We start from the raw sequence: 23,093 nt of genomic DNA, 5'->3' as shown, positions 1-23,093 counted from the left end.
CCGCGCCCCCTCCCTCGCCGCCGCCGCCATGTTCCGCAGCTTGTTGGTGGCGGCGGCGCAGCGGCCTCAGGCCCCGGGCGGGACCCCCCGGCCTCCCCCCCCCGCCGCCGAGGCGCTGGAGGCTCAGTTCAGCTGCCCCATCTGCCTGGAGGTTTTCCACCGCGCCGTCGGCATCGCGGGCTGCGGGCACACGTGAGCCGGGGCCTGGGACGGGGGCGGCGGGGACCCCCCGGCCTGGCCTAAACCCCCCCCCCCCCTACCCCCGAACCGGGACCACTCCGGGCCCTGTGACCCCAGCCGGCACCGGGACCCCCCGTCCCACCCCTTCTCATCCCGGTACGGGGACCCCCATCGCCATTTCCCCATCCCGCCCCTCAAGCTGACACCCGCTCCTCCTGCTGCCGGGACCCCCGTTCTTCCCCCCCCCCCCCTTCAGCTCGGTACCAGGACCCTCCATTTCACACCCCCCCCACCGCCCACTACCGGGACTCCAAGCCCGGTACCGGCGTCTCCATCCCTCCCCCCGGGTGGTGCTTGGTCCTTCTTCCCACTAGCACCGGGTGCCTTCCCCCATCCCAAACCTTCCCCCCCCCCCCGGAGAGGTGGGTGCTGCCCCCTCCATGTGTCCCGCAGCCCGGGACCTGGCATGGGTGTACCCAAAGGTCCTTCCCCCGCTGACCACCCTGACCCCAGCCCCCTTCTCCCTCCCCACCCTGGTTCCTGCCCCCAGGATCTCCCCCAAACTCTGCTCCCAGCACCCTGACTCTGGCAGGGCCACCTGGGGGTCTCACCCGGGAGGGGGGGCCGTAATCCAGCCCTGACCCCCATGGGTGCTGTGCCCTGCTCCTGAGGCCTCCTGTTACCCAGTGAGAGGCTTCCCTGGGGCGCTGCCACAAGGAACTGGGGTCCGTTTGTCACCCCAGCATTTCAGTGACGCTTTGGCCCCCTTCCACATCAGGTTTCTGTGACACTTTGGTCCCCCGTCAAGGCCGTGGCTTTGCTTTGGTGCCCCAGCACCGTCTCGCTTTTTGCCCCCCTTCCAGCTTCTTTGGAGCTGGGGGCATTTCACGGGTGCGATGCCAGGGAGCTGGGACAAGGGGCACCAAGACTTCCCCTGCCCCGGGGAGTGCCTTCCTCTGCTTTCTCTCCGCTGCTTTTGATTTCTCTCCGCGCTCCTGCGGGTGTAAGGACCTCAAAAGGAGGTGAGCCGGGCTCTAACGCGCTCGCTCGCTTTATTCCTGCGCAGCCTGGATGCTCAGCAAAGATTTTTGTTTGGCTCTGTTCAAATCCCCCCTCGGCTGCGGGTCGCAGAGCTGCGGCATTATCTGCGCATCCAGGCAGCTGCTTTGGGTCTTGGGCTGTGCCCAGCCTCCCCTCGCCCTCTCCCAAGCTCCCGATTCTATCCAGTTTTCCCAATGGGGATGCGGATCCCTGGGTTTTGGGGCTGCCCTGCAGCCTGGGGTGCACAGGAGTCCCTGAGAGCGAGCGTGCCGCGGGGCTGGGGTCCTGCTCCTCCTCTTCCTCCTGGGCTGGGCTGCTGCTGGGCTGCTCAACGCTGCTCTCTGTGCCCCCAGGTTTTGTGGGGAGTGCCTACAGCCCTGCCTGCAAGTGCCCTCCCCGCTCTGCCCGCTCTGCCGCATGCCCTTCGACCCCAAGAAGGTGGAAAAGGCTTCCAGCGTGGAGAAGCAGCTTGCCTCCTACAAGGCTCCCTGCAGAGGCTGCAGCAAGAAGGTAAAGCTCGCAGGGGAAGGCTGCCTGTCCCCATCCCGCGTTGGCACGGCTTCGTTCGGCCGCCGATCCCACAGCCGTGGCACCGGGAGAGGGAGGTCCCTTGGGTTTGCAGGGTCCCCCTGCTCGGTGGGTCCCTGAGGTGCGGTGTCCCCTGCGTGTCGCCGTGAGCCAGGCGAGCGGGGCTGTGCGGAGATGCAGGCGCTGTCTTCTAGCTGCCTTTGTTGGCAGGCTGGAGCTATTATTAGGCAGTGGGGACCTTCAAAAGCAGGCTGAGGTTTTCCCGCAACGCAGGAGAGGCTGAGGGAAACCAGCTCTGCTGCTGCTCCTAACGAGAGTAAGGATTTAGCTTTTGCTTAAGGTGCTGCAATCCCAGCAGCCGTGGGGAAGCTGAACCAGCAGCGTGGCCTGGCCCAGCCCGCAGAAGTCTGGTCTGGGATGCTTCAGGGACCGGCTGTAACGCTGTGATTCATGGTTTGTCCGCGTTGATGCACTTTCTGGCTTCCGTTAACTTTGGGGATTTTCTTGGAACTCCCTGGCTGCTGCCCAGGAACGATCCCGTTCGGTGTGAGAGCGCTTCGGGGTTTCCACCCGTCAGCAGTTCTTCCTTTGCAAAGGAAACTGGAGCTCGTGCGATGGTACTGTAGCCGAGGTGGCTTGTGTGTGACCTCTGGGGATGCATGCAGCGAGCACACAACCCTGAATCTCTGTCCTGCGAGGAAGGATGGGCTGGTGCAGCACTTCCACGCTGGTGTGGGTCATCCCACACAGCCCGGCGTTTGCTCTGACGTCGGTTGGGCAAAACTCTGCCGAGCTGTAGCTCTGGAGTGCGTCGCAACCTCACAGAACGTTCCTTCTCTTTTTTTTCCAGGTGACCCTGGCAAAAATGCGCTCTCACGTCTCGTCCTGCACGAAGGTGCAGGAACAGATGGCCAACTGCCCCAAGTTCGTTCCAGTTGTCCCCACGTCCCAGCCTATCCCCAGGTACCACCAGGCGTCGGGCAGGGAAAGGTGTCCCTCCTTACGGACTGCACTGATATTCCCCTCTATCTTCATTACAAACCCTAAAATCCGAGCGTGTATTTTCCTTTCCCCTGGGCAATCACAGTGAGAAACATCAGCACCTTTTCCCTCCTGGCATCTGCAGCTCTTGCACTGCCCTGTGTGGGAGGAAGGACCCACCAAACCAGTGCGGCCCAGCCTGTGGCTGGGGTGGGAACGGGCTGGGCTGGTGTCTGCTGTGGGTGGGTGACAGAAAGCAGGGGACAACTGGGTTAGTTTGGAAGGAGTCGATCCAGTCCCTTCCCGGGGAATCTGAGCTCGTCCTTTCTCTCTTTAGCAATATTCCCAATCGCTCAACGTTCGTGTGCCCGTACTGTGGGGCCCGGAACCTGGACCAGCAGGAGCTGGTGAAACACTGCATGGAGAACCACCGCAACGACCCCAACAAAGTGGTGAGTGATGCCAGGGTGCTGGGACGGGCTGGTTTTGTGTGGGGTGACTCCTGGAAATCCAAATACACCCCAGCTGGTGCTGTGTCTGAGGCCACCGGCATGCAGAGCCGCTGCTGCCTGTAAAGGGCAGGTGTGTTTCCAGCTGGTTTAGTTTGTTTTAAAACCCTTTGATGGGAGGTGGGGACCTGCTTCTGTTTGCTTTGTTAGAGGCTCTCTGGATCAAGCTGCCTCTGTCCCCCCTGTGCCTGCAACCTGGGTGGTGCTGGGTTTCCTCTCCCCGTCCCTGCTGTGTTGACCCAGGCAGGGAACTTCCAGCTCTGGCACCATCTCAGGCATGCTTACATGTGCGTGTAACTTGTCACTGGGCTAAAAACAGCCTGGACCACATGCCAGAGGCTCTGTGCACCGAGGGATCTGCTTGATGGGGGGCTGAGGGACCCCTTATTTAGCACACCCTCTGTCAGAAAGGGGGGGACCACTACTTTCCTCTCTGGGAGGCAGAGGTGGAGCGGGGTGGGGGGGATCTGTGCCCCACGAGTCACGGTTCTCCGTTGTCCCTGCCTGCTCCAGGTGTGCCCAGTCTGCTCAGCCATGCCCTGGGGGGACCCCAGCTACAAGAGCGCCAACTTCCTCCAGCACCTCCTCCACAGGCACAAATTCTCCTACGACACCTTTGTGGTGAGTACAGCCCGGCGCCAAAACGGGGGTCAGCTTCTCCGTGTCCCGTGCCGAGCGGCTGCGAGATGAAACCAGCCCTTCCCTTCCCCTGCCAGGACCAGCCCTTCCCACCATGCAGCCCCTCGGGAGGGGAAAGGGACAGATCCTCCTCTGGGCTTTGTGAGAGGCATGTGGCACACGTGTAGCCCCGCTCAGGAGACCCCCGTGGGTGTGGGGCTGGGCTCCCTGCCTGCTCCGAGGAGGTGCTGGAGCTGGTTGTCATCAGACACACCAGGAAAACATCCCTTGAAGGAGGAGAGGGGAATGTTACCGTTCTTGTGAAGACGGGTTGTTTCCTCCACGTACTCCATTAAACTCTTCCCCCGAGAAATCGTAACACAAAAGCCCTTTTCTTTGAGGCTTCACAAGTAGCGGGAGGGGTGCAGCCCAGGCTTGGGGGGTCTGGCTGCTGCACATGGCGGGTATCCATGACCCCCTTCTCGGGGGGTTGCTGACCCCTCGTGTGTGGGGGTGAGGGTGTGATCACCCAGCCCTGGCCACGGGGACCGTGGGGAGGTTTTGTGAGCATCTTGCTTTTATTGCAGGACTGTTAGATGTCAGGGAAAGGGACGCCCAGATATTTATAGAGAAATATCCCCTCTTAAGGGGGGGTTGTGTTGCATAAACCCAAATCGGGGCGCTGGAGAAGCCCGTGGCTTTGCTAGAAAGCTTTGCCTTTTGGCCACAGCTTTTTACGTGGGCATGTTTCGTCGCTGCCCAATCCAGGAGCGGAGCTGACGTTGGCGGATTCCAGGCAGGAGAGCGACCGCAGGCACAAAGGACACCCCAAAGAGCACGGCATTCCTGGGACCTGCCTGCCAGAGGAGATGGAGCCTCGGGGGGATGATAAGGAGCAGGATGGGCCCTTTGCCCTGGCCACCCTTCCTGCTTGATGGAGACTGCGTGGCCTGGCTGTGCCAGCTCTCCTGACCACCCCTTTCTTTTCTTTTTTTAGGACTATAACATTGACGAGGAGGCAGCGTTGCAGGCCGCGCTGGCACTGTCGCTCTCTGAGAACTGAGGGTGACCGCGGAGCGTCGTTTTTTTTCGGACCCCCCACACCACCCCGTCTCCTTTTGCACACTCAGCCTTCCTACCGGGAAGGCACGGAGCTCGTCACCTCCCCTGGCACCTCCAGAGACCTGCTGCTGCCTCTCTTCCCTCGCCTCTCGGGGCAAATCCCACCTTGTTTAAGAAGGTGGAGTCTCCTCAGCGTCGCGCTGGACCGGTGAGTGAGCAGAGACGTCCGCTGCTGGGAGGAGAGAGGAATCAGCACCAAAGGGCTGGGATCGTTCCTCGGTTAGGCATTTCATATCCGTATACGGAGTATATACCTATATCCAGATCTATTTATTATTAGATGCTTTTTGGCACCATTTGTCTTCATGCTCTCTGTTGCAGTTGAACAGGTACGTAAAACTACGATGCATTTTATGCAGAAATGCTCTAGTTTCAAACTGCGATTGCCCACGTCCTTTTTGAAAAGGAAGAAAACGGCACGGAGCGTCTTTTTTTTTTTTTTTTTTTTTTTAAAAAAACCTACAAGGCTGTTTCCAGGGACTTCTGTCTGTCCCGTTCCCCGTGCTGCAGGCAGGAGCTGCCTCCTTTGCCTGCTACTGCGCAGGCTGTGCTGAATCCCGGGGCGAGATGGTTGCCCTCGTGTGCTCCGTGACAGCAGCGAGTTCAGAGGAGTCCGCGGGGATGGCATCTGGCGGCCAGTGAAACTCTCACCTTCCTCCTTTTGTACCGGCTCTTGTGATACTGAGTTCTTGCATTTTTCTACATTAATCGGCGTGATGCCTTTTCCACGTTTTATAGAGCGGGAACAGAAGCTGTTACTCTTCACACTGCAATACCTGTCACCGGGGACAAGAGTATTTTTATGGAACATTATTAAGAAAGTCTATTTTTTAAAAAAAAAAAAACCCAAACAATCAAATGAACACATTGTGGATTTGAAATCAGGCAGGAGCTGGACCTGAGGCTGGCAGGTGGGACTCTGGGGGGGCCATGGGAGGCGTGTGGGTGCCCTTTTGGATTAATTCTGGGCTGTTCCCGTCCCTCGTCGGCGTCTTTCTCCACAGAGCAGCACCTTGTCAGCTGGACGTCAGCAGCACCGTTTGCACGAGGTCGAGCTTTTGATGGCTTCACCCTTGCAGGCAGAGCTGTGTGGCGGGCAGGGTGTAATCTGGCGCACTGGTTTTCTGCTGGCAAGGGAGCAGGCAGGTTAATTGTGGCACGGTGGTGTCCGGGGGGGACTTCTGCCCGTGCGAGACCTCAGCTCTGAGCATCTTGTCCCCCTGAAACGGGGGACTGCATCTCCCTCTCCTTGGGAATAGGGCTCACCTGGGCAGATGTTGATTTGAGAGATGCTCCACAGTGTCCCGGTGATCTGTCCCCTCTGGTCCCCTTCCTCTCTGCCCTCCCTGCTACTGGTGGAGTTTGCTGGGCCGGAGGAGGGTGGCAGGGAGATCTCCTTGTGAAGGAGAAGCCACGTCCCATCTTGAAGGGTCATCACTGGTGCTGGGGGGAGAGGAGCTTCCTGCTGGGACCCTGCCACCCTTTGAGGTCACACCAGTGACGGGATCAGCCCACGGCCCTGGGAGAAGGAGCTGCGGGGAGGTGGTGATTCACGATACCTGCCGAGCTGCCGGGCCACCTTCCAGCAAGGATTTGCAGGGAGGAGGTGTGGGACAGCAATCCCTCTGCATGTCCCTGCTTGGAGAAGTGCCCTTTCGTGGTTTACCTTGAGACCTGGCTCCAGCTCTGCTCTAGCAATACTGTTTTGTTTTTTACTCTTGGTTTAAATAGTACAGGGGTGGTTTTTGGCGGGGGTGAGGGGGGCTGTGAGCTCCGCTGTGCCACCAGCAACCCTCTGAGGAGCGGGCAGAGCTCATCTGCTCCCCTGGCAGAGGGCAGGGAAAGGGCTGGAGCTGCTCCACTCCCCTCCCTCGGGCCAGGCTGGCGAGGAGGGATGGGGGGGCTTCTCTTACCAGCACGGCACTGCTGGCACCTGCCCAGCCCGGGGGATGTCTCTGGGGGGACGGGGAGCACTGGCATCTCCCAAAAGAGACCCAGGAGGGTTTCTCTGTCCCTCTCTCAGCTGGGACCCTCTATTCCATCAGAGCTCTCGGTTGCAGGGAGCTCCCTGCCTCTGGGACAGCACTATTAACCTCTGTCTCCTTCCTTCCTTCTCCTCTTCCTCCTCCTTTTCGCCCTGCAACGCCAGAGCAGGGGCAGCAACGGCTGCTTTTGTAAAGCACTTTAAGGCCCGGGCTGGGGGCTCCCGCCTCTCCCCGCTTTGCACGGGGTCGGGTCCAGCTCTGCCCGCTGCCGGCCGGCCGCGCTCCTCGGTGTGTTACCCGTGACTTTTTGCAGAACTAGAACTTTTAATGAGACATACTGTTTTTTTTGAAGAAGAAAATCAACTACGTATTTGTAGCAAACCATTTTTTTTTTTTTTTCTCAATAAAGGCAGTTTCATCCAGGGGTGGCTTCCCTGTGCGCTCTCCACTCCAGGGTACGGGATGTGGCTGGGGGTGGGTGCCCCCCACAAACTCAGAGCTTGTCTTTCTAGCTTCATCTCCTCCCATTAATCTTTCCAGCTTCATCCCCAACTCATCAACTCCTGTTCAAAGAAGCCGTGCCGCCACGGGGTTTGGCAATGCTGTTTCATCACCCTTGCCCAAGTGCTGTCCCCACAGAAAAAATTTTGGTGACAAAACGGCCTGGGCTGGTCACATTGGGGAACCACTTCGAGGAAGTTTTGCGGCCCCGCCGTGGGGACAGGCATGTGGCTGGCTGTCCCTGTGGGGAGAAGGGGTGTCGGGCACCCCACAAGTGGCCCTGAGCACCTCAGTGCTGGGGTGAGACTCCAGGTAATGGTGGTGGGGCCGTCCCCGCAGTGGGGGTCCCAGCACCTTCCCCACGGCTTCTGCTGATGTCACCCCTGGGTGCTGGGGCGCAATGTGGGGGGGGAGGACACACACAAGATTTGGGTGGGTGCTGGAAGAAGCTGCTGCATGCACCCTGTGCTCTGCCTGGCTAAATCAGGCACCTGTGCTGGTGGCAGTGTGTGTGTGGGGGAAATAATCCCACCCCCCAAAATAGCTGCGTGCCAGCCCCTCCCTTCCCACCCATGGAAAATGTTTATAAATACCCAAGGCACGTCCAGGGGGCCACCACCCTGTCACCGAGGGGGGACCCCAAATATTCCCACTATGGAGAGGCGGGGGGGATGCTGCTCCCCGCGCACCCCTGGGTGTTGGTTTGGGGTGGGATGGGGGTCTGTGTCCCCCCACCAGTGGTGACCCCGTTGGGGCTACTTGGTGGGGTCTTGGGGTGACTCCCAGTCCCTGGCACGCTGGAGGCACTGGAAGAACGAGGTGCTGGGGCCACCCGGGATCACTGTGAGTTCTGCAGGGGGACTGGGAGCACTGGAAGGGGTGCTAGGATATTGGGGTATTGGGCACACTGGGAGCATTGGGATACTGAGGGCCATGAGGGCTCCGTGAGCATTGGGGTACTACTGGGGATATTGGGAGCACTGGGGAGTGGCGGGTTCTGGAAGCACTAGGAAGACTGGGAGCACTGGAGAGGTACTGGGGAAGTGAGGGGGTTACCTGGCAGAACTGGTGCATTGGGGGTACTGAGGGCACGGGGAGCACTGGAGTGTTTGGGGGTAGATGGATGTTGGGGACCATGGGGAGCGCTGGAGTGTTTGGGGGTGGATGGATGTTGGGGACCATGGGGAGCGCTGGAGTGTTTGGGGGTGGATGGATGTTGGGGACCATGGGGAGCGCTGGAGTGTTTGGGGGTGGATGGATGTTGGGGACCATGGGGAGCACTGGAGGGGTACTGGGGGCACCGTGATCAGCCTCCCGGCTGCGCAACGGCGCATGCGCGGTCCCTTCCCGACACGAAGATGGCGCCCCCGCACGCCCGTCCCAGCGCCGGCAGGGGGCGGGGCGGGGCGGGGCCCCGCCGTGGTCCGATCGCTGCCATTGGGCGCCGGGCGCCGGGCGCTGCGGCGCTGGCCAATGGGAAGGCGGGAACACGGCGCGGGCGACGCCCACGCGTGTGGAGCGGGGGGCGGGGCCTGAGGCCGCCCGCACCTTGTCTGGGCGCGATGGCGGAGGAGCGGGCGCTCGCCATGGTCACCTGCACGGCCCCTGTCAACATCGCCGTCATCAAATACTGTGAGTACCGGCGGCCCCGGGACCCACGCGGGCCTGGGGAGCCCGCGGGGCGCGACCCGACCCTGGCGGGGGCGGGGGGGGGGCGGGTTTGGCGCCTTCCTTGGGGTGGGAGGGAGCGAAGGGGCCGCGCCGCGCCGAGCAGTGCCCGGCCAACCTGGGCCATCCCGTGCCGTGACATGTCGTGACATTCCCAGCCGTGCCGTGCCGTGCCGTGCTGTGACACTCTGTGCCATTCCACGCTGTGCCGTGCCGTGCCATGCCATTCCAAGCCATGCCATGCCATGCTGGGCCACTCCATGCCATTCCAAGCCATGCCATGCCATGCTGGGCCGTGCTGTGCCGTGACGCTCTCTGCCATTCCAAGCCGTGCCGTTCCATGCCGTGCCACGACACTCCGTGCCGTGCCAAGCCGTGCCACGACACTCCGTGCCGTGCCAAGCCGTGCCACGGCACTCCGTGCCGTTCCATGCCGTGCCACGACACTCCGTGCCGTTCCATGCCGTGCCACGACACTCCGTGCCGTGCCAAGCCGTGCCACGACACTCCGTGCCGTTCCATGCCGTGCCACGGCACTCCGTGCCGTGCCAAGCCGTGCCACGACACTCCGTGCCGTTCCATGCCGTGCCACGACACTCCGTGCCGTGCCAAGCCGTGCCACGACACTCCGTGCCGTTCCATGCCGTGCCACGACACTCCGTGCCGTGCCAAGCCGTCCCACGACACTCCGTGCCGTGCCAAGCCGTCCCACGACACTCCGTGCCGTGCCAAGCCGTGCCACGACACTCCGTGCCGTGCCAAGCCGTGCCACGGCACTCCGTGCCGTTCCATGCCGTGCCACGACACTCCGTGCCGTGCCAAGCCGTGCCACGACACTCCGTGCCGTGCCATGCCGTGCCACGACACTCCGTGCCGTGCCACGACACTCCGTGCCGTTCCATGCCGTGCCACGACACTCCGTGCCGTTCCATGCCGTGCCACGACACTCCGTGCCGTGCCAAGCCGTGCCACGACACTCCGTGCCGTTCCATGCCGTGCCATGACACTCCGTGCCATGCCAAGCCGTGCCATCTCTCTTGCAGGGGGCAAGCGAGACAACGACCTGATCCTGCCCATCAACTCCTCCCTGAGCGTGACGCTGCACCAGGACCAGGTTTGGGGGGGGGGGGGGGGATCCCCCCTCCTCCTCTGCGCCCCCCCCCCCCCCCCCCCGAGGGGGTGGGGGTGCCGATCCCTCCCCAACCCCCCCCCATCCTCACCCCCCCGCTCCCCTCCAGCTGAAGACCACCACCACGGCCGCCGCCAGCCGGGATTTCACAGAAGACCGGCTGTGGCTGAACGGGGAGGAGGCCGACGTGGGGCACCCCCGGTTGCAGTCCTGCCTACGAGAGGGTGAGTCCGTGCCCCCCACCCCGAACCCCGGGGGACCCCCAGGGACCGGGCAGGGTGTCCCCTGGACCAAGAAGCAGAGCCGCGTCCCCTCGCAGTGCGGCGCCTGGCCCGTAAGCGCCGTGGTGACAGCGCCGAGGACGCGGCCCCCCCGCTCAGCCTCTCCTACAAAATCCACGTCGCCACCGAGAACAACTTCCCCACCGCCGCCGGGTTGGCATCCTCCGCCGCCGGCTACGCCTGCCTGGGTGGGTGAGCGGGGGACGTGGAGGCGGGGGGTGATCTGTGTGTGTGTGTGTGTGTGTGTCCCCCCCATCCCTGATGTTTTCCCACCCCTGCCCGCAGTGTCGGCGCTGGCGCGGCTGTACGGCGTGGAGGGCGAGCTGTCGGAGGTGGCGCGGCGCGGCTCGGGCAGCGCCTGCCGCAGCATGGCGGGGGGCTTCGTGCAGTGGGAGAGGGGCGAGCGGCCCGACGGCAGGGACAGCCTCGCCCACCAAATCGCCCCCGAGACGCACTGGCCGGAGCTGAGGGTCCTCATCCTGGTGGTGAGGGGCTTGGGGGGGATGGACATGTGGGCAGACAGATGGCTCTACCCCCCCCCCCCCCCCCCCACCACCACCCCGGGGCTGGGTGGGATTTGGAGGGGGGATGGTGCTGGGGGCGTCCCTGAGGCTGGTGCTGAGCTCAGCACTGGGTTTGGGTGCTCGGGGTGGGGTGGGGGTGACATCCCATTGTCTGTGCCCCCCCCCCCCCCCCCCCACTCAGGTCAGTGGGGAGAAGAAGCAGGTGGGCAGCACGGTGGGGATGCAGAGCAGCGTGGACACCAGCCCCTTGCTGAAGGTACGGGGCGGCAGGCCTAATCCTGCCCAGGGCCGCCGGTGGGGTTTGGGGTGCTGCTTCCCTTGGGGGGGGGGGGGGGCGGGGGGGCGGTATTTCTCCGTGCTGGAGGGAGGATGGCCAGGGGGGTTACTCCTTCGGCGTGCCACCCGAGGGAAACCCAAAGGGTCGCGGCGCCGTGGGTGCCCCCCCCCCGGCTTGCGGTGACAGCACCCCCGCCGTGCCGCGGCAGCACCGGGCCGAGGCGGTGGTGCCGGCTCGCCTGGCGCTGATGGCGCGGCACATCCGCGAGCGGGACTTCGAGGCCTTCGGGCAGCTCACCATGCGGGACAGCAACCAGTTCCACGCCACCTGCCTCGACACCTTCCCCCCCATCTTCTACCTCAACGACCTCTCGCGGCACATCATCGCCCTGGCACACCGCTTCAACGCCCACCACGGGCGCACCAAGGTACCCCAGTACGGCGCTGGGCTCCCTGTTTGCTGCGGTGCCGTGTCCCAGTCCCCATATGTCGTGTGTGTCCCCCCCCCCTTTCTCCTGCCATCCCGCCACAGGTAGCCTACACCTTCGACGCCGGCCCCAACGCCGTCATCTTCACGCTGGCCGACACCGTGGCCGAGTTTGTGGAGGTGGTGAGACGCAGCTTCCCCCCCGCTGCCAACGGGGACCAGTAAGGGCAATCCCATCTCTTACTGGGGTGGGGGAGCGGGGAGCAGGGTGCTGGGGTTTGGGGGGCAGGGGTTTGGGACCGAGCACTCTCGGCTGTGCTGCAGGTTCGTGCGGGGGCTGCCCGTCGGCTCGGCCTCGCTGCCGGAGGAGCTGGTCGCGGCCGTGGTGCCGGAGCCAGTGCCGGGGGCCGTCCGGTACATCCTGCACACCAAGGTATGGGGCTGGGGGCGGGGGGGGCTGTCAGGGGGACCCCTCTGCCTGGCCTTCGTGGCAAGATTCTGGCCCTGTCCCCAGCCCCAGGGGGGTTTTTGGGACCCCATCCCTCTCCCCGGTGGGGGTGTGTGGGACCCCATTCTGATCGCTGGGGGGGGGTGTGGGCTGTGGGACCCCATGCCCAGTGCGGGGGTGTGTGGGACCCCATCCTAATCCCGGGGCGGGGGGGGTGTGGGACCCCATGCCCGGGGTGGGGTGTGTGGGACCCCGTCCTCATCCCCAGGGGCGGCTGTGGGACCCCATGCCCAAGAGGGGTGTGTGGGGGACCCCATCCCTGTCCCCGGGGGGGTGGGGGGAAGGGGATGGTGTGGCACCCCATTCTCATCCCCAGGGGTTGTGTGGGACTCCATCCCTGTCCCCAGGGGGGGTGTGTGGGACCCCCCATCCCCAGGTGCCGGTGTGGGACCCCATCCCCGGGGGGGGCGGGGTGTGGGACCCCATCCCTGTCCCCAGGTGCCGGTGTGGGACCCCATCCTCATCCCTGGGGGGTGTGTGGGACCCCATCCCCACCGGTGTCACCGGCAGGGTGGTCTTTTGGGGTCCCTGAAGCCCAGAGCCACCCCCAAGGGAGGGCTGGGGGTGGGGGGGGGTGTCCCTGCTGCCAGGATCTGTCCCCCCCGTTGCCCCTAACCCATCTCCTGCCCCACAGCCCGGCCCCGGTCCCCAACTCGTGGATGACCCCAACCAGCACCTACTGGGAGAGGACGGGCTGCCCCGCCGCTGCGCCTGAGCCCCGGTGACACTGCCGGGGGGTGGGGGGGCTCTGCCGGTGACACCCCGGGGGGGACTCCTGGGGCTGAGTCCAGCCCGGTGCAAAGCTGTCCCCAGCCCCAAGGGCAAGATGTGACACATACACACACCCCCCCTGGGTCTGGTTTTTATTTTTTTGTAAGGAAATAGAGGGGTTCTGGCTGCAAGTGCTGTTTTGGGGTGTATGGGCTCTGGGGTTGGGGGGTGGGGGGGCATCACCAGCCAAAAGGCGGGGGGGGGGGTGGGGCGGGCAGGAGAGGGGGGCTGGGTGCTGCTAATGGCTCTGTGTGGCCCTGATGGGACTGATCCTGTCCCCTGCACAGCCCCTGTCCCCCCCATGTCCAGTGTGGGGCTGCGCCTGTCCCCTATTCCGCGCCCCGCCCCCCAAGTTGTCCCTGCTGGGACTGATCCTGTCCCCCCACATGTCCCCTGTTCACCCCTACTGTGTCCCTTGTGGGACCGATCCTGTCCCCCTGGATCAGACTGATCCTGTCCCCTGTGCCCCCCCCCCTCCGTGTCCCTTGTGGGATCGATCCTGTCCCCCTGGATCAGGCTGATCCTGTCCCCTGTGCCCCCCCCCTCCGTGTCCCTTGTGGGACCGATCCTGTCCCCCTGGGCCAGACTGATCCTGTCCCCCTACATGTCCCCTGTGCCCCCCCCCGCCGTGTCCCTTGTGGGACCGATCCTGTCCCCCTGGACCAGACTGATCCTGTCCCCTGTGCCCCCCACCTCTGTGTCCCTTGTGGGACCGATCCTGTCCCCCTGGATCAGGCTGATCCTGTCCCCTGTGCCCCCCCCCCCGCCGTGTCCCTTGTGGGACCGATCCTGTCCCCCTGGGCCAGACTGATCCTATCCCCCTACATGTCCCCTGTGCCCCCCACCTACGTGTCCCTTGTGGGACCGATCCTGTCCCCCGGGCCCTCCCAGCTTGGACCAGTGCCGTGTTCCCTCGGGGCAGGGGGGGGACACTGGAGCTGGTCGTCACCCTGTGGGGGCGTGGCCTATGGGCATCGGGGCGTGGCCTCAGGCAGAGGGGGCGTGGCGAACAATGTAGCGACGCATCCTCCTTCCGGGTCGGGCCGAGAAGAGCCGAGGCTGAGCGAGCCGGGTCTAATTAACTGAGCCGGGTGTAATTGGGACGGGCCGAGCCATGGGGCAGATCGAGTGGGCCATGTGGGCCAACGAGCAGGCGCTGGCGGCCGGGCTCAGTGAGTGCGGGGCGGGGGGAGCTGGGGGGGGGGGCGGTCCGGGGGGGGGCAGGGGCTGGGTGCTGGGGTGACCCCGCACCGGCCCGGTGCAGCCCCCCGGGGGACGTGGGGGGGGCTGAGCCGCGGGGGGTCCGGCCCCACCGACTGGGGGAAGCTGGGGGCGGCCGGAAAGTCCCGGCCCGGCTGGGGATACGCGGGGCTAGAGCCTCCTCTTCCTCCTCTTCCTCCTCTTCCTCCTCTTCCTCCTCTTCCTCCTCTTCCTCCTCTTCCTCCTCTTCCTCCTCTTCCTCCTCTTCCTCCTCTTCCTCCTCTTCCTCCTCTTCCTCCTCTTCCTCCTCTTCCTCCTCTTCCTCCTCTTCCTCCTTCTCCCCCTCTTCCTCCTCTTCCTCCTTCTCCCCCTTCTTTCTCCTTTCTTTCCCCTTCTTCTTTCTCCTTTTCCCTTCTTATTTCTTCCCCTTCCCTTCCCTTTTCTTCTATTTTCTTCCCTTCTTTTTTCTTCCCTTCCCTTCTCCTTTCTTCCCTTCTCCTTTCTTCCCTTCTCCTTTCTTCCCTTCTCTTTTCTTCCCTTCTCCTTTCTTCCCTTCTCCTTTCTTCCCTTCTCTTTCTTTTCTTCCCTTCTCTTTCTTTTCTTCCCTTCTCTTTCTTTTCTTCCCTTCTCTTTCTTTTCTTCCCTTCTCTTTCTTTTCTTCCCTTCTCTTTCTTTTCTTCCCTTCTCTTTCTTTTCTTCCCTTCTCTTTCTTTTCTTCCCTTCTCTTTCTTTTCTTCCCTTCTCTTTCTTTTCTTTTCTTCCCTTTCTTTTCTTTTCTTCCCTTCTCTTTCTTTTCTTTTCTTCCCTTCTCTTTCTTTTCTTTTCTTTTCTTTTCTTTTCTTTTCTTTTCTTTTCTTTTCTTTTCTTTTCTTTTCTTTTCTTTTCTTTTCTTTCTTTTCTTTTCTTTTCTTTTCTTTTCTTTTCTTTTCTTTTCTTTTCTTTTCTTTTCTTTTCTTTTCTTTTCTTTTCTTTTCTTTTCTTTTCCTTTCCTTTCCTTTCCTTTCCTTTCCTTTCCTTTCCTTTCTTTTCTTTTCTTTTCTTTTCTTTTCTTTTCTTTTCTTTTCTTTTCTTTTCTTTTCTTTTCTTTTCTTTTCTTTTCTTTTCTTTTCTTTCTTTTCTTTTCTTTTCTTTTCTTTTCTTTTCTTTTCTTTTCTTTTCTTTTCTTTTCTTTTCTTTTCTTCCCTTCTCTTCCTTTTCTTTTCTTTTCTTCCCTTCTCTTCCTTTTCTTTTCTTTTCTTCCCTTCTCTTCCTTTTCTTTTCTTTTCTTCCCTTCTCTTCCTTTTCTTTTCTTTTCTTCCCTTCTCTTCCTTTTCTTTTCTTTTCTTCCCTTCTCTTCCTTTTCTTTTCTTTTCTTCCCTTCTCTTCCTTTTCTTTTCTTTTCTTCCCTTCTCTTCCTTTTCTTTTCTTTTCTTCCCTTCTCTTCCTTTTCTTTTCTTTTCTTCCCTTCCCTTCTCTTCCTTTTCTTTTCTTTTCTTCCCTTCCCTTCTCTTCCTTTTCTTTTCTTTTCTTCCCTTCCCTTCTCTTCCTTTTCTTTTCTTTTCTTCCCTTCTCTCTCTCTTCTCCCCAAGTTTCCTGCCCACACAGGACACCCAGAAGGGATCAAAGCTCATGAGTGGGGGTGGCATGTAGCCACGGTACCAAAAACCTCCCCCGAGTCTGCACCCCCAATTCCCTTCCCTGACTCTGGGGGGTGGGGGGTGCGTGTCCTGCCCATCTCCTCGCGCCCTGCGGGTCAGGGTCATAATCCCGGGTTTGGGGCGGGGAGGAGGGGGGGGGGGGCTGTATCCCGGGTTGGGGGGTTTGTAGCCCAGGTTTGGGGGGGGCCATACCCCCGGGCAGGGACCCCAGCAGCCCCTCTCTGTCCCCCCAGTCATGCTGACGGGCGGGATCGTGGCCGTGGCGGGACAGTTCAAGGGCTGGTACTTCGCGGCGTACGCTATGTATCCTTGCGGAGAGGATTCCCCAGGGGACACACCACATCATCTTCTTCCCAATTTGGGCCCGAATCACTGTTTTCCTGCCCCAAACAACCCTTTTTTGGGATGAGGGTTGTGCCTAGGGACTAATCCTGGCCCCGAGCACCCCTTTCCTTGACCCACCCCCCCCCCACAGCGTGGCAGGCGTTTTGGTCTGCCTGCTCGAGTACCCCAGAAGCAAGAGGAAAAAGGGCTCCACCATGGAGAGGTGGTAAGTGGTGTGTGTGTGTGTGTGTGTGTGTCCCCACCCCTGGGACTGGGGGTCCTGGTACCCCCCCCCCCTCCAACACACCAACATGGCACTGGTATTGGGAGCAGGGGGGTGGGAGCCAGGCTGGATCCCACGGGTGGGTTCCCTGGCGTGCCCCGTGTGGGAACAGCGTGGAGATGGGGGTCCCTTGGGGCTGGGGGGGGGGTGTCCCCCTGGGGTGGGGTAGGGGGGGGCGGCCCTGTGACCCCCCCCAGTGTCGCTCTGCAGCGGCCAGAAGTACGTGACGGCGGTGGTGAAGGTGTTTGGGCCCCTGACGAGGAATTACTACATCCGAGCCGTCCTACACGCCGCGTAAGTGGGGTGAGGGGTTGGAGTTGGGGTGCAGGACACCCCCTCCCCACCCCAGATGTCCCTGAACCCCAAATCTTTCACCCAGCTTGGCCGTCCCTGCTGGTTTCCTCCTCTCCACCATCCTGGGCACCGTTTGCCTGGGCATCGCGAGTGGCATCTACCTGCTGGTGAGTGCGGAGCGGTTTTGGGGAGCTGGGGGGGGCCCGGTGGGAGGAGGGGGGCCCCCCCCGCCCCCCCCCACTCCCCCCCTCCCTTGACAGCCCCCGTGGCTTTGCAGGCAGCGGTGCGCGGGGAGGAGTGGAGACCCATCGAGCAGAAACCCCGGGAGCGGCCGCATGTTGGGGACACCATCAAGCAGCCCCCCAGCAACCCCCCGCCCCGGCCCCCCCCCGACGCCCGCAAGAAGCAGCCGGCTGAAGTGGGGGGGCAGGTGAACCCCATCCCTGTCGAGGCTGAGTAACGGGGAGCGGGGGGGACACCCTCCTGCTGCTGCTGCGCTGCTCGTGCTCCCGCTTCCCAGGTGCGCACCGGCTCCTGGGGATCCCCAAATCTTTGAGCGCTCCCCGGCTCCTTGGGGATCCCCAAAGATGCTCAGCTCCCTGAGGGCTCCCCAGCTCCTGGGGATCCCCAAATCCACAAGGATGCTCAGCTCCCTGCAAGATCCCCAAATCCCTGAAGGTGCTCAGCTCCCTGAGGGGTCCCCAGCTCCCAGGGGCTCCCCAGCACCCGGAGATCCCCAAATCCCCAAGGATGCTCAGCTCCCTGGGGGTTCCTCAGCTCCTGGGGGGATCCCCAGCTCCTGGGGATCCCCAAATCCCCAAGGATGCTCAGCTCCCTGGGGGTTCCCAGCTCCTGGGGGTTCCCAGCTCCCAGGGGCTCCCCAGCACCCGGAAATCCCCAAATCCCCAAGGATGTTCAGCTCCCTGGGGGTTCCTCAGCTCCTGGGGGGATCCCCAGCTCCTGGGGATCCCCAAATCCCCAAGGATGCTCAGCTCCCTGGGGGTTCCCAGCTCCTGGGGGTTCCCAGCTCCCAGGGGCTCCCCAGCACCCGGAGATCCCCAAATCCCCAAGGATGCTCAGCTCCCTGGGGGTTCCTCAGCTCCTGGGGGGATCCCCAGCTCCTGGGGATCCCCAAATCCCCAAGGATGCTCAGCTCCCTGGGGGTTCCCCAGCTCCTGGGGGTTCCCAGCTCCCTGAGGGGGCCCCAGCTCTCCAAACAGCCCCCAATTCCCCAGGGAACCCCAACTGTCTGGGGGAATCCCCAGCTCCCGGAGGGGTCCCCAGGCCCCGCAGCCCTACGGAGGTGTGGGGGGGGCTCAGGCAGCTTTGCTCCCTGCACCGGCTCTCGCTGTTTTTTTTTGTCATTTCTGCGGTTGCTGTTGTAATAAAAAAATGGGAAAGGTACCGGCTCCCCCCACCTCCTGCTCCCCTGGGGGGGGGGCTGAGGTTGGGGTTGGCGGGGGGGGTTGTTTAAGGATAAATGGTGCAATTATGGGCAAACCAAAGCTGAAGCTGGGGTGGGGGGGAGTCCCTCCTGCTGTGAGGGGACAGGGCGATGTCCTCAGGGGATGTGGAGGGGGGGGGGGCGGGGGGGAACAGTCCTGTGCCCTCCTCAAATCATCCGTGGACCCAAGGGTGGGGTGAAGGTGGGGGGGGGACACACGCACACTTGTGGTGACACGTGGCCCCGCACTGCAGCTGCACAGCGTGTCCCAGAGGAGCCCCCAAAACCTAGGGTGACCCCCCCCACACACACACACCCTGACAAGGAAGGGGGGGGGGGCATTTCCCTCCTCCCTCCCACTCGTGGGTGCCCGGATGCGATGGGGGAACCACGCGCTGCTTGGTGGTGACAAATCCTTGAGCCTGTTGGGGACCAGCAGTAGTTCTGTGACACACCACACCTTCCCCCCCCCCCCCCTCCAATAAATCCTGGTCCGGGGAGGGGTGCAGCCACCCCAGGGCACCCATGGGTGCTGCCAGGGCCTGAGGGGTGGCCCTGGAAGGTGGCGCTGGGCCCGTGGGACGTGGGTGCCCGGGGGACAGGGCTGTGGGAAAAGTGTGGGTGGCGGGGTGCTGTGGGTGCTGGGGCTGCTCCCGCTCCCCCCAGGCCTGGGGGGGGGTGGTGTGTGTGTGTGAGGCACACCCCCCACCCCCCCCCAACTCCCCATCACCTCCCAGCTCCTTCCTGCCCTGCCGCACAGGGGGGCACTGGTGCTTTGCCCACGAGATGCCCCACGGCGGAGCATCGCCCCACGGTGGACACCCATGGATGTGTCCCCATCCCCATCTACCCGCCGCTCCCCCCCCCCCCCCCCCCCTTTCCCACCCCCTCCCCACCCTGACTGGGAACAGAGCAAGCACCATGCTGGGGGGGGTGCTGGAGGCGGGGTGTCAGCCTTTATTTGCGGGCTGCACGGTGCCAGGGATAAATAGCATGTACAGAGACAATAAATAGCTTGGGGGGGGGGGGAATAAATAAGCAGTGAGCCCCCCCAGGCAGCGCTGGGGGGCGGGGGGTGTGTGTGTGTGTTAAGCTGTGGGGCCTCGGGCACCATGGGGTGATGCTGGACCCGGAGTCGCAGCCTTGGTGGGGTGTGGGTGGGGGGGAATTAGCAATAAATATGGGTTAAAAAAAGTCCCCCGGCAGCAAGGCTTATAAATAAGTCATAAATAACAAGGTGGGGAGTGGGGGGGGTCGGGGGGGGGGGGGGGTGTGACACCCGGCTGCGTATGGGGTGGAGGGGGGGGGTGGGGGGGGGGCCGGGTGGGTGCTCTAAAACAAGCACGGGTGGGGGTGGATGCGGTGACACGGTCACGCTACGGGGCTCCACGGGAGCGGGGGGTGGGGGGGGGACAGGGGGACGGGATGGGTTTGGGGGGGGGCGGGGGGGGGGGGGGTTGTCTCAGCGCCCGGTGCGGGGCAGGACGCAGGTGCAGCCCACCGGCACCCTGATGTAATCCACCTCGAAGGTGACGAGCCCGGGGCCGGCGGGGTGGGGGCAAGGTTTGCGGCGCAGGACCAGCATGGTCTGGTGGATGGCCACCGAGTTGAGCGACGTCGTCTCCCGCCCCGTCTTGACGTCCACGCAGCCGCTGCAGAGGCACTCGGCGAAGGCCAGCTTGCGCGGGTAGCGGTTCTCATCCTCATCGATGCTGCGGGAAACACGGTCAGTGACCCCACACACACACACAAAAAAATCATATTTTGCTAGGTTCAACCCTCCCCCAGACAAACAGCGGGGATGCAGCGGGGAAGGGATGAAGGATGCTTGGGGGAAACTGAGGCACGGCGCAGCAGCCAACGTGGCGATGAGGGATGGAAAGGGAAGGGGGGGTGGTGGGGGGGGCTCACCGGTAGCGCCACGGGGAGATGGAGCGCTCGTGGGGTTCGCTGTGGAGGCCGGCGCGGAGCTGCAGCGTGGGGCAGGAGCGGTGGCGGCGGTGGCGGTGGAGGCCGGCGGCCTGGTCCTGCAAGCGCTCCAGTTGCGGCACCAGCTGCACCGGGCCGTAGCGGTCCCAGCGCAGGCTGCGGGTCAGGGGGGGCGCGGGGGCTTCGCCGTCGTCCCGCAGCTCGCTCGCGCTGTAGCAGCGGCCGTGGGGGGGGGGGGGCTGGGGGGGCGGCGGAGACCCCGGCACAGCCCCAGGGCGCCCAGTAGAACCAGTGCACCCAGCCAGTCCTGCGGGAGAACAACCGCCCCCCCCCAGGTCAGATGGGGAGGAGAAGGGGGGGGGGGGATGCACACACACACACACCCCCCACCCTGCACCCCAACACAGCCCCCACCCCCTGCCCCTCCTGGGGACACAGCCCAGAGCAGGGACATGCAGCCCCCCCCCCCCCCCCCCCTCCAAGGGGGCTTTGACATGCAGAGCACCAGCACACATGTGTGCACACATGTACATGCACAGTGCCAGCACACACATCTATAGACACAGCTCCCCCCCCCCCCCAAAGCAGCAGCACATGTATGTGCAGGTGTGTATACACACAGTGCCAGCACACACATCTATAGAAACAGCACCCCCCAAAGCAGCAGCACATGTATGTGCAGGCGTGTATACACACAGTGCCAGCACACACATCTATAGACACAGCCCCCCCCCCCCCAAAGCAGCAGCACATGTATGTGCAGGTGTGTATACACACAGTGCCAGCACACACATCTATAGACACAGCCCCCCCCCCAAAGCAGCAGCACATGTATGTGCAGGCGTGTATACACACAGTGCCAGCACACACATCTATAGACACAGCCCCCCCCAAAGCAGCAGCACATGTATGTGCAGGCGTGTATACACACAGTGTCAGCACACACATCTATAGAAACAGCCCCCCCCCAAGCAGCAGCACATGTATGTGCAGGCGTGTATACACACAGTGCCAGCACACACATCTATAGACACAGCCCCCCCCCCAAAGCAGCAGCACATGTATGTGCAGGCGTGTATACACACAGTGCCAGCACACACATCTATAGACACAGCCCCCCCCCCCCCAAAGCAGCAGCACATGTATGTGTATGTGCAGGCGTGCATACACACAGTGCCAGCACACACACACACACACCCCCACACACACCAGCTGTACATATACAGCAAATACCTGTACACACACACACATGCAAACAGAGAGAATACCTCTATGTACACACGCACACACACGTGCCAGCACACGTGTAGCTATGCCCAACCACACACACGGTACCGGCGCAGGCACCCGCTGCACCACGCACACGTAACGACGCCAGCACACGCGTGTAACATAGCACCCCTTAGTACCACTGGGTGTATGTACAAGGACGTATATACACACATATATGTGCCCCACCCTGCCCTCCCATGCGCATACAGCCCCACACACGTGTACACACATGTACCCCCCCCCCCCACACACACGTACACACAGAGGTGTCAGCCCGTGTGCACCCACCCAGCGGTAGCAGCACCTGTGCATGCAGCCATATGGCCAGATGCATACATGCAGAGGCACATGTAGATTACCAGCACACATGTATACACCTGAACGACCCTCCCATGTGCGCATGGGGACACACACACGTGTGCACACACACACACACGTGTGCACATACATCACTGCCCGGCTCTTACACCTATAGCATGCTATACTCCCCCCCCCCCCCTCCACCACCCCACGCACACGCAGCAGCACCCACCAGCCTCCACACTGCGCCCTCCCCCACCCCCGGCTGGGGAGCCCTTACACACGCGTGTGCACACCCCACGCACCCCCCCCCCCGATCCCAGCACCCCCGCAATCCCCCCCCCCCCCCCCCCCCCCCAAATCCCCAGGAGCCGGCGTTACCATCAGGCGGGCGGCGAGGGTGCGGGAGCACGCCGAGGGGGGTGAGGGGTTGGGGAGTTTTTTTGGGGGGGGGGTGACGGGGGGATGCGGGAGGGGGGTGTGTGTGTGTGTAGGGGGGGGTGTCCCTGTTACCCCCGGGGATGCGGGCGGCCGAGTGGCAGCACCGCCGGCGCCGCCGCCTTTATATAGAGCCGGGGCAGGTGATGTACACACACCTGGAAACTCCAGCTCCGGCTGCCTTCCTCCTCCCCGCGGGCCGTCACACTTCCTTCTCCGGGTTCCAGCCCGGAAATTAGTTGCCCACAGCCCCCCTAAAAAAATTTGCCCAGGTTTATAGGGAAGGAGCAGGGAGAGGGGGGGGGGGCTACCAGTTCGGCTGCCGCGGTGCTGGGAACAGAGCATCGCGGTGGGTGGGGGGGGTGGGCTGGGTGATGGTGGGACGGGGCCATCCCGTGGGATGCTCTGGGTACCCGGCCACCAGCGCCCCCAAACCTCCCGTGCCCCGTGGGGACAAGGATCCCCGTGCCCCAGGCCACGGCCACGGCCCCGGCCCTGGTTTCGTTGCGTAAACCCGCCGCTGAGCTCACCCACCCTCGCGTTCCCGGGGCTGCCACAACAGAAATCCCAAATTGGGCAACCTTGGAAAAAGGGCTCGAGGTCCGGCACCGAGGGTTGTCCCGGCGGCACCGAGGGCTCCACGCCAGGATGGTGCTGAGCAGGGCGGGGGGGGTGGAAGTGGGAAGAGGATTTGGTGGGACCAGAGGAGCCGGTTCAAGGGATGAAAGGTTGATTTTTAATTTTTTAATTAATTTTTTTTCTTCCCCTGCTCCGTCTCCTGCATGTAGCTATAGACCCCCCCCCCCCCTCATCCTCAGGGCTCTCAGGGACCCCGGCCCCCTGCCAGCACCCTCCTTCGGTGTGCAGGGAAAGGAGTGGGGTGTCCCCCCCCAGCAGCCCAGAAATCCCAGTAAAGCGGGAAG

General features: G+C 62.7%; 4 protein-coding genes across 5 annotated transcripts; 3 read left to right on the top strand and 1 right to left on the bottom strand.

The window, feature by feature from the left end:
* The first annotated feature begins 13 nt into the window (after positions 1-13).
* RNF166 (ring finger protein 166) lies at positions 14-5,418 on the top strand. Its single transcript, XM_042797669.1, has 6 exons — positions 14-192; positions 1,575-1,731; positions 2,600-2,712; positions 3,068-3,182; positions 3,753-3,860; positions 4,855-5,418. The coding sequence occupies exons 1-6, from the start codon at positions 29-31 to the stop codon at positions 4,918-4,920; spliced, it is 723 nt and encodes a 240-aa protein (XP_042653603.1). The 5' UTR covers positions 14-28; the 3' UTR covers positions 4,921-5,418.
* Positions 5,419-9,001: 3,583 nt separating this feature from the next.
* Positions 9,002-13,180, top strand: MVD (mevalonate diphosphate decarboxylase). The gene is made up of 10 exons (XM_042797662.1): positions 9,002-9,097; positions 10,177-10,247; positions 10,372-10,486; positions 10,582-10,731; positions 10,829-11,028; positions 11,249-11,323; positions 11,553-11,771; positions 11,876-11,991; positions 12,095-12,203; positions 12,913-13,180. The coding sequence occupies exons 1-10, from the start codon at positions 9,028-9,030 to the stop codon at positions 12,991-12,993; spliced, it is 1,206 nt and encodes a 401-aa protein (XP_042653596.1). The 5' UTR covers positions 9,002-9,027; the 3' UTR covers positions 12,994-13,180.
* An 824-nt stretch (positions 13,181-14,004) lies between these two features.
* LOC116959615 (cytochrome b-245 light chain) lies at positions 14,005-17,574 on the top strand. 2 transcript variants are annotated; one of them, XM_042797674.1, is made up of 6 exons: positions 14,005-14,221; positions 16,120-16,189; positions 16,362-16,436; positions 16,691-16,787; positions 16,873-16,954; positions 17,065-17,574. In XM_042797674.1, the coding sequence occupies exons 1-6, from the start codon at positions 14,164-14,166 to the stop codon at positions 17,202-17,204; spliced, it is 522 nt and encodes a 173-aa protein (XP_042653608.1). In that variant the 5' UTR covers positions 14,005-14,163; the 3' UTR covers positions 17,205-17,574. The 2 variants fall into 2 exon arrangements, with proteins under 2 accessions (XP_042653608.1, XP_042653607.1); XM_042797673.1 differs by having other exon boundaries at positions 14,026-14,221; positions 16,704-16,787.
* Positions 17,575-19,687: 2,113 nt separating this feature from the next.
* On the bottom strand, positions 19,688-22,178 carry IL17C (interleukin 17C). The gene is given in 4 exon segments (XM_042797732.1): positions 19,688-19,943; positions 20,143-20,392; positions 20,395-20,467; positions 22,114-22,178. Coding segments are annotated over 4 exon segments (576 nt in total). The 5' UTR covers positions 22,117-22,178; the 3' UTR covers positions 19,688-19,693.
* Between the last annotated feature and the right edge of the window lie 915 nt (positions 22,179-23,093).

This window comes from Tyto alba, unplaced genomic scaffold (assembly GCF_018691265.1).
Source record: "Tyto alba isolate M040663 unplaced genomic scaffold, T.alba_DEE_v4.0 Super-Scaffold_26, whole genome shotgun sequence".
In the NCBI taxonomy this organism is placed as follows: Eukaryota; Metazoa; Chordata; class Aves; order Strigiformes; family Tytonidae; genus Tyto; species Tyto alba.
This window is presented reverse-complemented; position numbering and strand designations above follow the sequence as displayed.

Coding starts and splice junctions, on each gene's coding strand:
- RNF166 (XM_042797669.1), top strand. CDS start 29: ATGTTCCGCAGCTTGTTGGTGGCGGCGGCGCAGCGGCCTCAGGCCCCG. Junction 1,732..2,599: donor GCAGAGGCTGCAGCAAGAAG/GTAAAGCTCGCA, acceptor TTTTTTTTCCAG/GTGACCCTGGCAAAAATGCG. Junction 3,183..3,752: donor GCAACGACCCCAACAAAGTG/GTGAGTGATGCC, acceptor TGCCTGCTCCAG/GTGTGCCCAGTCTGCTCAGC.
- MVD (XM_042797662.1), top strand. CDS start 9,028: ATGGCGGAGGAGCGGGCGCTCGCCATGGTCACCTGCACGGCCCCTGTC. Junction 10,248..10,371: donor TGACGCTGCACCAGGACCAG/GTTTGGGGGGGG, acceptor GCTCCCCTCCAG/CTGAAGACCACCACCACGGC. Junction 10,732..10,828: donor CGCCGGCTACGCCTGCCTGG/GTGGGTGAGCGG, acceptor CCCTGCCCGCAG/TGTCGGCGCTGGCGCGGCTG.
- LOC116959615 (XM_042797673.1), top strand. CDS start 14,164: ATGGGGCAGATCGAGTGGGCCATGTGGGCCAACGAGCAGGCGCTGGCG. Junction 16,437..16,703: donor GGCTCCACCATGGAGAGGTG/GTAAGTGGTGTG, acceptor GTCGCTCTGCAG/CGGCCAGAAGTACGTGACGG. Junction 16,788..16,872: donor CGAGCCGTCCTACACGCCGC/GTAAGTGGGGTG, acceptor TCTTTCACCCAG/CTTGGCCGTCCCTGCTGGTT.